Below are 12649 nucleotides of genomic sequence, written 5' to 3'. Positions count from 1 at the left end.
GTACACAATGTCAAGGTGTGCCCAGAATCCCTCTTGGGACGCTCTTACGGATTTTTGGATAGTGCTTTGTAAGATGCTACATACCCGGGTGGAGTGAGCTCTGACACCTAGAGGTGAAGCCATTCCACACGCCTCATAGGCCAGAGAAATTGCATCAGTTATTCAATGCGAAAAGCGTTGCTATTGTGAACACAGACCCCCTTGCTACGACCTCTAGGTAGACCAGCATTTAAGTGCATAAATGCCACTGGCCTGAGTGGTAGATGTAAATCCTTAGAGTGTGAATAGGTGAAGCCTTTCTTGCTCCAGTGATTCATGCAGCAGAAGAAGGCGACATGAAGTATGACCAGATGTGCGGTCGCATAAGCGTGACTATTTCTAACTCCTCAGAGCCAGATTCAGACATCATTGGTTCCTTGTTCGGATCAGAAGAATTCGCAGAGCGAGCTTTCAAATCCAAAAAGGATCCTCTGAGTCAGTACTGTAGATATAGCAAGAGAAAGAGGGACACCCGTCTTAAGGGGTGCCTCCCTACAGAAGCTCTAAAAGAAGGTATGTGGCTAGGGGAAATAGCGGCCACATATACCTTAAGGGAAGCAGGAGCTAATCCTGCTGAGATGTGTTTGTGGAGGAACTCCAGCAGTGTACCAACAGGGTAGTGGGCAGGGTTCAAGTGGTGGTGTTCACACCACGACTGAAAGAGCTGCCATTTTAGGGCATACAATTTCCTTGTGGAGGGAGCTCTGCAATTCAGAATCGGCCCAACAACCTCATTTGAGAGACCGGAATCTATGAGCTGGTGCCCTTCAAGGGCCAGACCCAAAGTTTCCAGATCTCCAGCTGGATAGATCAGGATGGATTGACCCCTTCAGTTGAGACAGGAGCTCTCTCCGGAGAGGAATCTCCCAAGGAGTGCCATCAAGGAGAGACACTAATAATAGGGGGACTCAGTCTTGGCAAACCTTCACTAGAACGTACAGAGGAAGCCTCGGCCACATTTGTACCGTGATGTCCTGCCCCAAACAAACTGAAGGTGTGAGGGTGAACTAAAGAAGACAGTGGGTCTACTTCTCTGAGGCAAAAAAGACTATTTACTTTTGACCGTACCTCTGCCATATGGACTCCACCACCTGTGAATGGAGTCACAATTCCCTGTCTCGACAGTATTCCTGCTGCCAGATTTGCATGCCTTGGAATATAGACTGCCCTACCCTTATGACTCATTGAGCCTTTAAAACAGTTTCTCAAACATTTTTAATGCCTTAGCTTATGCTGCCCATAACGGGCAATAAACATGCCTGCTTTGTGGTCGAATCCCATGTTACCCTAGCAAAGTGGTTCTCTGACTTGAAGATAGTACACTTTTCCTGAGGTTCAGCCTCAGACCTATGCACCTTATATGGGTGAGAACAACACCCTGATGCCGAGCCGCCAACTTCTCTAACCAGGCTAGGATCAGCCAGTCAATGCAATTCAGTACACGGATGCCCATGAACAACCGGATGCCCATGAAATGTCCTGATGCCCTCTGAAGAGGGAGGCGGGTGCCACACACCAGCAGAATTGCTGAGCAGAGTTCAGGTGGGATCCCGCTAGAAACGACTGCTTCACAAAACACTGGTTAGTGAAACAGGTTCTTGAGGGAAGTGTAAGCACCCAATACTGTGGTGTGACACACTTACCTCCGAGGGAACTTGCCCTCAGGCCACTGAAAGCCATAATAGATAAAAGAGAGAATTTCTCCATACAGTTTTCTGGCAGGGAACAGCCAAATTTTGCAACTATGTGTCCCGGATATTTGAGAGAGTACTCAAGTGCAGAATTAGTGTTAACAGGTTTTATTGACAAAACGAGAGATGGTGGGTGAGGTGGTGATAACAGTCCAAACAGTAGGCAGGGAACAAAGCACAATGACAGGCAAACTGAGAGGGTGGCCGCTGAAACCAGCCCAAGGTGAGCAGGCTGGTGTGCTGTGGTTGATGTGCAGCGCAAGGCCAATGGATGCAGCGAGAGCCCATGTAGATTGACTCACAGGGCATTATCAGTCACTGCACCGGTCTTGCTGCTCGGCAGAGAGGGGAAGCAGCTAGAGAAGCTCAGCTTGCAGGGCTGGAACAAAAGGGAGCCACAACAGACACAAGACAAGGTATCCAGGCACTATCCTAAACTTGAACAATGAAAAGCGATGCACAAGGTAGCACACAGAAGTACACCGTGGCACAAGTAGGCACACACACAGCGAACTGGCAGAACAAGAGGGAAAGAGAACACATTATAAAGGGAGCTGAGAACATGAGGAACAGGTGTGCACACTTAGACAAAGAACAGGGGAGCACACTCAGACTAACGAGGACTCATCAACAACTAAACTAGGGGGCGTGGTAATTGGTAACATGGATGCAGGAACAGAGGAACTTTTCTGATTGAAAAGACAGTCCTCAGCATTTACTGTGGGGCAAACTGCTATAACAACCTTAACACTCTGGCAGCATTGCTGGGTGGAGATTGGCTGAAACCCTCCTGGAGATTGCTTTTCCCAGAAACACCATAGGTGTTAAATACAGGAAGAAGCAGTCTCCAGAGGGATTCTGCCCAGTATGCAACACAGAACTTGGTGGGATAGCAAGACAGCTCCTTGAGGGCATCCAGGAAGAGCGAGCATCCATTTCATTGTGGAGCATATTTATATTTACAGTATATGCATAGAAACACAATATTTTACTTTTTTTCACTGAAATGACTTTAATTAGAAAACAGTACATTCATTTGCAGTATATGCATAAAATATATTTTAAATGAGTTCTGTTTTGTTAAATGAGACTTGGTCATGTTCTCGTGAGATTCACACATCGAAACATAATTGATGTTTTCAGAAGTTCATCAGAATTGTTCATTTCAAACATTGACTCATAATGTATGAATTCTTTACTAAAATGTTTTTACTAATGTTTTTTAGTGCTTTTCAACACCACCTCTGTTGTTGTTTAGGCTTACTTTATGGCTTTGTTTAACAGCATGCCTCTTTAGCTCTGCTGTAATTCAGTCCTGTGCTCCAGCAGATAAGAGTAAATCAAGTAATGTGGGTGGGCCACAGAGTCTTGGTAGGTTTGTTGGATGTGTGTGTGTTTCTGAGTATATGTACCTAACTGCTGGTATTGTGCAGCAGAAGATGTTTTTTAGATGACTAACTCGCTCCTCTTCATGGCTATTGTGTTGGAGGTGTCTGTCGGTGTGAGGCATCTGAATGGGGGGCCGCTCTGCTTTTCAAGCCTCTCAATCTCTTCAACGGTGGTGCGTGGGTGAGAAAAGGGGGAGAGAGAGAGAATAGAGGTATTGAGGTAGAGAAACTCCACGATAAAACATCAGCGAGACAACCAAGGCCGCCGCAGAGATTGTGCTTTTGGGTTATAAGAGAAACGGTGCTATCAGGAATGAATTGATCTAAAGTGCCAGTCAACTCACCGGTTGCTCTTTTTGAGCTACTGAAAACATTGATGGCAGTATTCATGTAGCTATGACAGAGAAATACACACGAACTAGATATAGTCGGTTTGTTTGATATTCTTAAAAAAGCTTAGTTAGAGGAAGAGCTCTATATTCTGTGAAGCTCACACAAGCACATTGAAGACTTGTTTTGTCTTGCATGAAAAGCCTAATTGCATGTGAATGAATCATTCATACTCATTCATAGTTATTCCTTCATATGTTATTAACTGCAGTTATTCACTTTGGACTAATTCTTTCATTAATTATGTTATTGATGAGTTAATAATGTACACCATTGTTCAAAGTTTGGGATTAGTAAGATTTTTTTTTAAGTTTTAAAGAAGGTAATACTTTTATTTATCAAGGATGCATTAAATTGATCAAAAGTGACAGTAAAGAGATTTCAAATAAATACTATTTATTGAAGAATGCTGAAACGCACAATTTCAGTATTAGACAGTATTAGAAACAGCACAACTTTTTTCAAAATTGATAATATTAATAAATGTTTCTTGAGCAGCAAATAAGCATATTTTAATGATTTCTGAAGGATCTTGTCACACTGAAGACTAGAGCAATGGCTCCTGAAACTAATTCCATTCTTTTCCAAAAAAAATTAAATTGTAATACTATTTCTCAATATTATTGTTTTTAGTGTATTTTGATCAGATAAATACAGCTTTGGTGAGACTACATTAAAAATCAAAAACATTACACATCTTACCAACCCCAAACTTTTGAACAGTAGTGTAAATTTTGTTGCAGTTGCACCAATTGAAATTATGGTACGGCATTAGCTAGAAAAATTATATCTTAATATTTTGTAGCCTTATTTTCAATATATGTGTGTATTTGAATAGAAAATGCCACACAAAAAAATGTTTTAAAAAAAATCTCTTAAATGGGCATTACCATTTTTTTTTACTGGTTTGCGGAAATTAATCAGACTTACAATCTCCAAAACCCCTTTTTTTTTAAAGGTGCAATGTGTAATATTTCATAGGATCTATTGACAGAAATGACAGCGAACAAACAGCGCTACAAGAGCGCGTTTCGTCACTACCTTGAAAAATAAGTTTTCAGTGGTGTATAAAGACCTTACTTGTGAAACATTATATTTGTATTACCTTAGAATGTGCAGTCTGTCTACATACACCGCGGATCCCCTTACATTGAAATGCGTCGACATGTTTCTACAGGAGCCCTAAACGGACAAACGCGTTTCGTTACTATGTTGCTCTTCGTGCAAGGAGGCAAGCTTAGTTCAGCGAATAAAACACTGACACAATGATGAACAAGTAACAATAATATTCGCAATAAAATAGTTTTACTGAATAATTAAGTAAACATAATTTCTTAATTTATCCTTGTAAAGAAACCTCATTAATGAACTGGCTCCTCTCTGCTGTCTCAGAGGATGACACATTTTCCTGTTGGCGACCGTAACTTTTGTTGGTTGCAATTCGTAAACTCACCACTAGATGCCGCTAAAAATCACACACTGCACCTTTAACGGCGGCACAAACAAGTCACCGAAGAAGACTTTTGAACCAATCCCATTAAAGGAGAACTCCGGGCAATTTTTAAGTTAATCTTGATCGTTTGTATGCTAAAACGCTAAAACGGCTGTTATGGGGGCATATACATAAAGAGTGTCTTTGTGTCTCTTAACAGACACAAAATGCAATTAAAATGTCTGTCCAACATGAACAGGGCCCTTACATGTGAACAAGACGCGTTTAGCAACTTAGTCATTGTTTAAATTCACCTAAATAGTGTTTTAGACGACTAGCTGTAGTCTCGCGCTGAAGTCCCATGGTAACTCAGTTATAGCCAAAGGTAAATAGCAGTGTGTAGGTGAAGAAGAAATGATTCGCGTTTGTGTCGTTCAAGGATGACTACACAGACACAGCGCCCAAATGGAAGGATAAATAAAGTTTACATTACCTCCACAGTGGTTGCACACGTCTTCGTCCATGGGATCACTTTTTTCTTCAACCGGCCCCGCTGTGTTGTGTCTGTGTAGTCCCCTGTCTGTGAGTTCCCACGGGACTTCAGCGCGAGACTACAGCTAGTCGTCTAAAACACTATTTAGGTGAATTTAAACAATGGCTAAGTTGCTAAACGCGTCTTGTTCACATGTAAGGGCCCTGTTCATGTTGGACAGACATTTTAATTGCATTTTGTGTCTGTTAAGAGGCACAAAGACACTCTTTATGTATATGCCCCCATAGCTGCCGTTTTAGCTGAGGGGGAGCTCTGGGCATTTGCGGGAACAGCTCCGTGTTGCAATCACCAATCCGGTTCATTTTTTTTCTATAGACAGTACTCACAAAGGTATAACGATCAAGATTAACTTAAAAAAATGCCCGGAGTTCTCCTTTAACTAGACGGTTTGAGCTGATTAACTGAAATGAATCAAAGTTAGCAACACTGAGACTTTTGCTACTGGTCTGTAATTTTAAAACATTTCCCTCACAACAGTCTCATTCAAAGTCACATGACAAGGTAGAATCACGAAATGTCTTTAGGAAACCTGTCAAGTAGAGTTGGTCAATGTAGCCTGATGCTTTTGTGACTTTCTTCTTTTGTCTGACTCTCTTGTGACAGTTAAAAGAGTTCTCGTCATTTAAATGTGCGGTTGATGCTGGTTGCCAGGTGACGTGTTTGTGTGTGTGTGTGTGTGCAGCAGTACTACTGATGAATTTTCTCTCTCTATCCAGGGTGTTGACGTCGTCGTGAACGCTAGCACCATAGACGACATCGACCCCTCAGCCATCGGACAGAGGCTGACCAATGGGACGGCTCCAGTGGCCAGCCCAGTGCTGAACCGCCTGCGAATGAAAGACGAGGAGAACACAGAGAACGTTGTGCGTGATTGGTGACACAAGGGCTGCGGGGGGGCTTGTTTGCATGCACACTGGAAAGGGGTCAAATCAAGTTGTCTGTGAATGGCTCTCTAATAGTGTGATGTCTGACACAAGGGCACAGCCTTGTTGCTGTTTTTAGAGGAAAGTGCTCTTAAAGCTACATTGTTGATTCAGAGGAACTGAAACAATGATTGCTTATGTACCATACGAAACATACTTTAAAATAACCTAGATCCTTCCTGCTGTTTTGCTCACTTATCTGAATGATGTCTCTACCAAGTATACACTACGTCAAAAGTTTGTAATAATTACAGTTTAATGTTATTGAAAGAAGTCTCTTATATAATATTGTGAAATATTACTACAATATGAAAGAACTGCACTGTAAATTTTATGATCAATAAGTTGTACAATAATGTTTTTACATTGCTTTCATCAAAGTAACTTTTTTTTAAAGTTATACAGGATTCATCTAATTTTTAAGTCAGTTTTTATGTAATTGAAATATTGTGATTTGAATATAATTTCAAATATAATTTATTCCTGTGTCTTCAGTGTCACATGATCCTTCAGAAATCATTCTAATATGCTGAGTTGATACTCATGAAACATTTCTTATTATTATCAGTGTTGAAAACAGCTGTGCCGTTTAATATTTTTGTGGAAACCGTGATACACTACCATTCAAAAGTTTGGGGTAAGTAAGATTAAAAAAAAATAAAGTTTATACATTTGTTCAGCAGGGATGCATTAAATTGATCATAAAATTAAGGACATTTAAAATGCTATAAAAGCTTTCTATTTCAAATAAATGCTGTTAATTGAACTCTCTCTTCATCAAAGAATTCTAAATAAAAATGATCATGGTTTCTACAAAAATATTAAGCAGCAAAACCTTTTTTCAAAATTGAAAATAAGACCTTTTATTAATAACTAAGCACTAATTGGTGGGAATTGAGCAGTAAATCATCATATTAGAATGATTTCTGAAGGATCATGTGACACTGCAGGCTTGGTGAGTATAAGAGACTTCTTTCAGAAACGTATAACATATACAACTTGTATGCTTTATTGTATCAACTAAAATTTGGTATTAGTGTATCATACCTTAGCGTTTCAACCAATAAAATTCAAGAACCAAGTAATGTTGGTATAATCTAATCACAAAGCCAGTTTGTACATATTTCCAACAGTCTCCATAAGAATAGTAATGCCAGAATTTTTTAGTCTTGTGGGGACATTTTTTGGAAAATATGTTTTTTGAAAATCTAAATCTGTTGAAAGTTTTCTGTGATGGGTAGGTATAGGTTTAGAAGATAGAATATATAGTTTGTGGAATATCCCCATAAAACATGAAAATACAACATATGTGCTCTCTAGCTCACTTTTTGTTTGGAGAAGAAACAAACTGTCCTCATAGTGCCTCCCTTGGATCAACATCTTTGTCCTTAGCTGGCTGTCCAATTAAAATAGACAGTACTCACACTTCCCCTTTCCTCCTGACCACAGGGCACCACCTACCAGAAAACAAATGCAGAGATCGAGATGAAGAAAATCAATCGAGAGGAGTTCTGGGAACAAGCCAAGGTAGAAATGTGATACCTTTGTATTTCTGCTGCTAAGATGCTTGATCTGAGACTGAGGATGGCAGTGTGAACCACTGTGACCAGTGTAGCACAATGTGACGCTTCATCTGACTAGCCTTTTTGTTTTAACATTAATGAGGAAGTGCTCCTGTCAGATTCTTTGATGCCAATCAATCAGTCACTAGCAAACTTTCTTTTTTTTATGAGGGTCTTGGATTTTATTTTTTATTTTTTTTACTATGCCTTAAACTTTTTTGGGTGGCTTTTTTTCATTCTTTTTTTGTGTATAGATTTCAATCCTAAAAAATAGCTATAAACTAGCTATACAAATATTTTATTTTAAAACTGTGATCATCTAAACAGAGTGAAAAAGAGGTAAGATTTATTGTGTGAAAAATATCTATATTCATTTTTATGAAAATTATGGCTGGAGGAGCTAACAACTTTGGCCTGATAATGTTTTATATTTATATATATATAAAAATAGTGTATTTGTTTCCCATTTTTGTTGTTCATTATTTTCAAACTATACTGTAATTTTGCCATTTTAAAAATTAAAAAATTATTATTATTACTATAATGAATACATGTTAATTTTACATTTATTTTTAAAAAAGTTATTAATATTTTATTTAAAATTATTATTAGTATTATTAATACTAATTTATTTCAGTATTAAATTATTATTTAATTGTGTGCATTTAGGATACATAAAATGCCAGCTGTTAAAACAAAGGAGTCTTTCAGTTTGTTACATAAATTGTTACATATATATATATATATATATATATATATATATATAACTGTAATTATACATATACATTTTTAAATACACAGTATATATTAAAACATCAACATTTCAAACATTTATGTAAAGAATTGAAAGACACATTGTTGTATATATATATATATATATATAAACTGCAATTACAATGGAAAAAACGGAGGCCTGTATCCTTTACAAACGTTGATTCCACTGCTCAGTATTGTGTTCTACAATGTTGAGATATATCTAATCTTATTTAAATACATTTCATGTGTGTCTGTTTAAAGCGGGAAGAGGAGTTGAGAAAGGAGGAAGAGAGAAGGAAGATAGCGGAGGAACGCCAGCGTTTTGAAGCAGAGAGGATGGAGCTGGAGAGAAAAGAGCAAGAGGATCGAGAGAAGCGGTACCGCGAGAGAGAGCAGCAGATCGAGGAACACAGGTAGGAATGACGCCACAGTCGCCTATACCCATGATCCTCAGCCAGAAATTATTATGATGCTATCTGTGTTTATATGCACGGTCACAGGAAGAAGATGCTGGAGGACGAAGAGGCCAAAGAGAGGTCAAGGAATCAACCCTTGATTGTAAGAGTGCGTGTGCTTTGCATACAGTAAACCAGGTTTTGTGTCTTAAAAGATCTTCTGGCCTGAAAAATGCAACGAATAACCTATGGGTGGTAAGACCTATGACCCATGTTTCTTTAGTAATATTGTGCCTGTCATAAGTGGACACATGTGACTGCGGAATGGCCAAGGGCAGTACACAGGCTTCAGAAGTATTTACACACAATCTGTTCAGATTTATTGCACTAGTCATTTGTAAAGTAAATACGTTACAAACATCGGTATGTGGAGGAACCCACATTTAACTGTTATAAAAAACTTTTTGCTGCCCCCTGCTGGAAATAAACGTGCACTGAATCTCTTAACAGACAGAGCCCAGCTGTGAAGACCCGAACCTGGAGAAAAAGGAATCCGAGGTTGAGGTGGGTTGAAACGGAGCTGTTAGAGCCACACTTACATCGCTTCATTTCTCAGATAAGTGTTTTAAAAAGGAGAACAGACCCTAACAAGCTGAAATGTGGAGCAGACTTGTGTTATATGTTATGATGACAGATATTCTGCTGGGATTTACATGTGGGTCACTGGGATTCCTCGGGCTATTTAAAGACAAGTGTGTTTCTGTGTGTGTGCAGTCGATAGGATCTTTATGATGAGAAGGGGCCAAAAAAATCCTAATGCAAAACTTTCTTACCTACGCAGCTTTCAATTATTACATTAATACACTACCGGTCAAAAGTTTGGAATAATTAAGAATTTTTTAAAGGGGTCATGAACTGCATTGTTTTATTATTTTATAATGTTTCCTTAGGTGCACTTATAATGTTAGTATGATTTATATATCAAAACTTGTCATAATTTAAAAACAAAATGCCATTTCCTACCCTGATTTTAGCCTCTGATTTGAAAGCTCTGTTTTAAGGGGCGTGTCTGCTGAGAGACTTCAGTGTAACTGCTGTGATTGGCTGACAGCTTTGCATAAAAACTAGCTAGTATTACACGTGGAACCCTCTCGAAAACTTCCACTACGTTTTTACTATTACAGCTCTCAAGGTTATCTAATCATGAAAAGTGTTGATTATAGCATTATATTTAGATCTATAGCATTATATTTAGATCGTGGCATGAAAGGTTGCAGTGATTAGCATTGTAGCCGATCACAGACATGTTGAGCACATGAATGCAGTGATCTCGTCATTGCAACACAAACGAATGCTTTCATCATAACTAACAGTGGAAACACGATGTAAATAAAAGATTCATTGATTATTATGGGAGTTTTGGCGAGAGTCCAGAACTCAGTCACTGAAAAACATACGCTGTTTGATTGACAGCTCCAGCAATTGTGAAGGGAGCGTTATTTGATGGCTTTCTATTTATAATTTAATCACAGTTTAAATAACAGATTATTTTCATCCTACTGAGAGAAACAATGTGAAGTTGACCGTTTAGTCACTGGTTTGATTTACTGACAGATAGACAAAGAACATCTGACAAGTACCTACATGAATCATTTCATATCAGAAATCACTGGTCACATATCAGGCATTAGAATTAACACAGTTACTTGCATTTTGTGGCAATACTGTCGAGTCCATATCGTAAAAGTCTGTTTGCAAAGTCTGCGCCGAAATTGCGACTGATTTACCAATGAATCCACAGTGAAATGTACCGAATACAAATAAATAATGCTCAACTGAGACATTCACATTGTTGAAAATAAATTACCACATTCCTAGCATTAGGATCCTTTGGAAGGTAATGTTATTTTTAGTCCAGTGATCCTGTATCGCTCGCATCTCACTAACACACCAACACACTTCTGGCGGGGCCAAAGTTGCAGTGAGAAAGTAGGCGTTTATCTTCTGCAGAGTCGGTCTTTTACCTGTCATAGATTGGCTCATTCCACAACGAGTTGTTATCTGGTCTTGGTTACAATAAAAGCGTTTTTTGGAGTAACATGGAAGTTTTTAGCTCTGAAACTTACAGGATATTCTTATAGTATGACGACCTCTTATATGTTAAAAGCTCAAAGGAATTTTGATTTCTTGATTTTTCAGCATCATTTCTTTAGTGTCACAGGATCCTTCAGAAATCATTCTAATATGCTGTTATGGTGCTCAGTTAGGCCTATTATTGGTGCTCAGTTATTAATAATGATTCTTATTTTCAATGTTGAAAACAGTTTTTGCTGCTTATTATTTTTGTGGAAACCTTAATTCCTTGCTGAATAATTACAAAACTATTCAAGTTTAAAACTGTTTTCAACATTAATAATAAAAAATACATTTCTCGAGCAGCAAATCAGCATATTAGAATGATTTCTAAAGGATCATGTGACACTGGAGACTGGAGCTTTGCATTACGGGGATAAATAATATTTAAAAAATCATAATTATTCCAAACATTTGACCGATAGCATTATGTATTAAATATGAAATGTGTTTATAGGAGGCAGCAGCCATCATTGCCCAGAGGCCTGATAACCCACGGGAATACTTCAAGCAGAGAGAGAGAGCCATAGCCAACAGTGTGGACATCTCACCAGTCACCACGCACAGGACCGGTAAGATCATAGTGAAAGGTGGAGGAGAGGAGGTGCTAGCAATCCTCTGTTTGTCCTTCTACTTGCTCTACACTTCTCTCTCAATCTGTCATTTAACGAGAATTGAACAACACAACTCAGGAGAGACCATCTGTCTGAAATCTCTTCTCTGAATCACCATGACAGATCCCTGAGGGTCATAGACAGATTATTCATGTAGTTAAATTATATAGACGGATAGATATTGATATGTTTATATAGAGAACAGAGAGAAGGATCTAAACTTCATATATGCTGTCTGGTTACAAGTTATTATAAGCCACAGTTATAAGTGTGAGAATGTCTTTGAATTATAGAACAAAATATCAAAGGAAGTGGCAGCATATATGTGTTAAACCTCCTCATGCTGGTAATTTTGATCAATACAAATACCCAACATTTCTGTGTTGTATGTATTTTTATCCTTAATCAACATACTAACACTATGCAATCCCGTTTGGAATGAATTGGTTGATTGTGTTTTGCTAAGTCATGAAGTTTGCTGGTTGATGTTGTTTTTCGTTGAGAAACTACTTTTTTGGTCCAAATTGCTGTTTTGCTTCATATTACAACTTATTGTCCACAGGCTGAGTAGATCAATACTATTTTAGAGAAACCATCTTAAACCAGCAAACCACCGTAGCCTAGTTTAAGGCTTTTTTTTCAACAGGGATGCTAAAGCAAAGATTGATTAACTGTCAAAATGCTTTATTAGTGCCATTTTCCAACAGACTGTATGGTCCTGCAGAACAATGCAATATTATTTACTGGGTGATTGTCTCATTTCATTGTTTATT

General features: G+C 38.4%; 1 protein-coding gene across 8 annotated transcripts in view; it reads left to right on the top strand.

Moving 5' to 3' along the window:
- Positions 1–12649, top strand: part of dbn1 (drebrin 1) — an 82698-nt gene that overhangs the window by 57621 nt on the left and 12428 nt on the right. For 4 of the 8 annotated variants that reach the window (XM_077196856.1, XM_077196868.1, XM_077196834.1 and 1 more), the window contains exons 5-10: positions 6210–6356; positions 7866–7943; positions 8996–9147; positions 9235–9292; positions 9640–9693; positions 11720–11834. In XM_077196856.1, coding sequence (XP_077052971.1) covers positions 6210–6356; positions 7866–7943; positions 8996–9147; positions 9235–9292; positions 9640–9693; positions 11720–11834 — 604 coding nt within the window. Of the gene's footprint in view, positions 1–6209; positions 6357–7865; positions 7944–8995; positions 9148–9234; positions 9299–9639; positions 9694–11719; positions 11835–12649 lie in introns of all 8 variants that reach the window. The other 4 variants (XM_077196862.1, XM_077196828.1, XM_077196848.1 and 1 more) reach the window with 1 other exon arrangement.

Source organism: Siphateles boraxobius, unplaced genomic scaffold, assembly GCF_051911475.1.
Source record: "Siphateles boraxobius isolate OS27281-9 unplaced genomic scaffold, OSU_SipBor_1 11, whole genome shotgun sequence".
NCBI classification, from domain to species: Eukaryota; Metazoa; Chordata; class Actinopteri; order Cypriniformes; family Leuciscidae; genus Siphateles; species Siphateles boraxobius.
The sequence above is the reverse complement of the archived record's forward strand: the minus strand, read 5'-3'. Positions and strand labels throughout refer to the sequence as shown.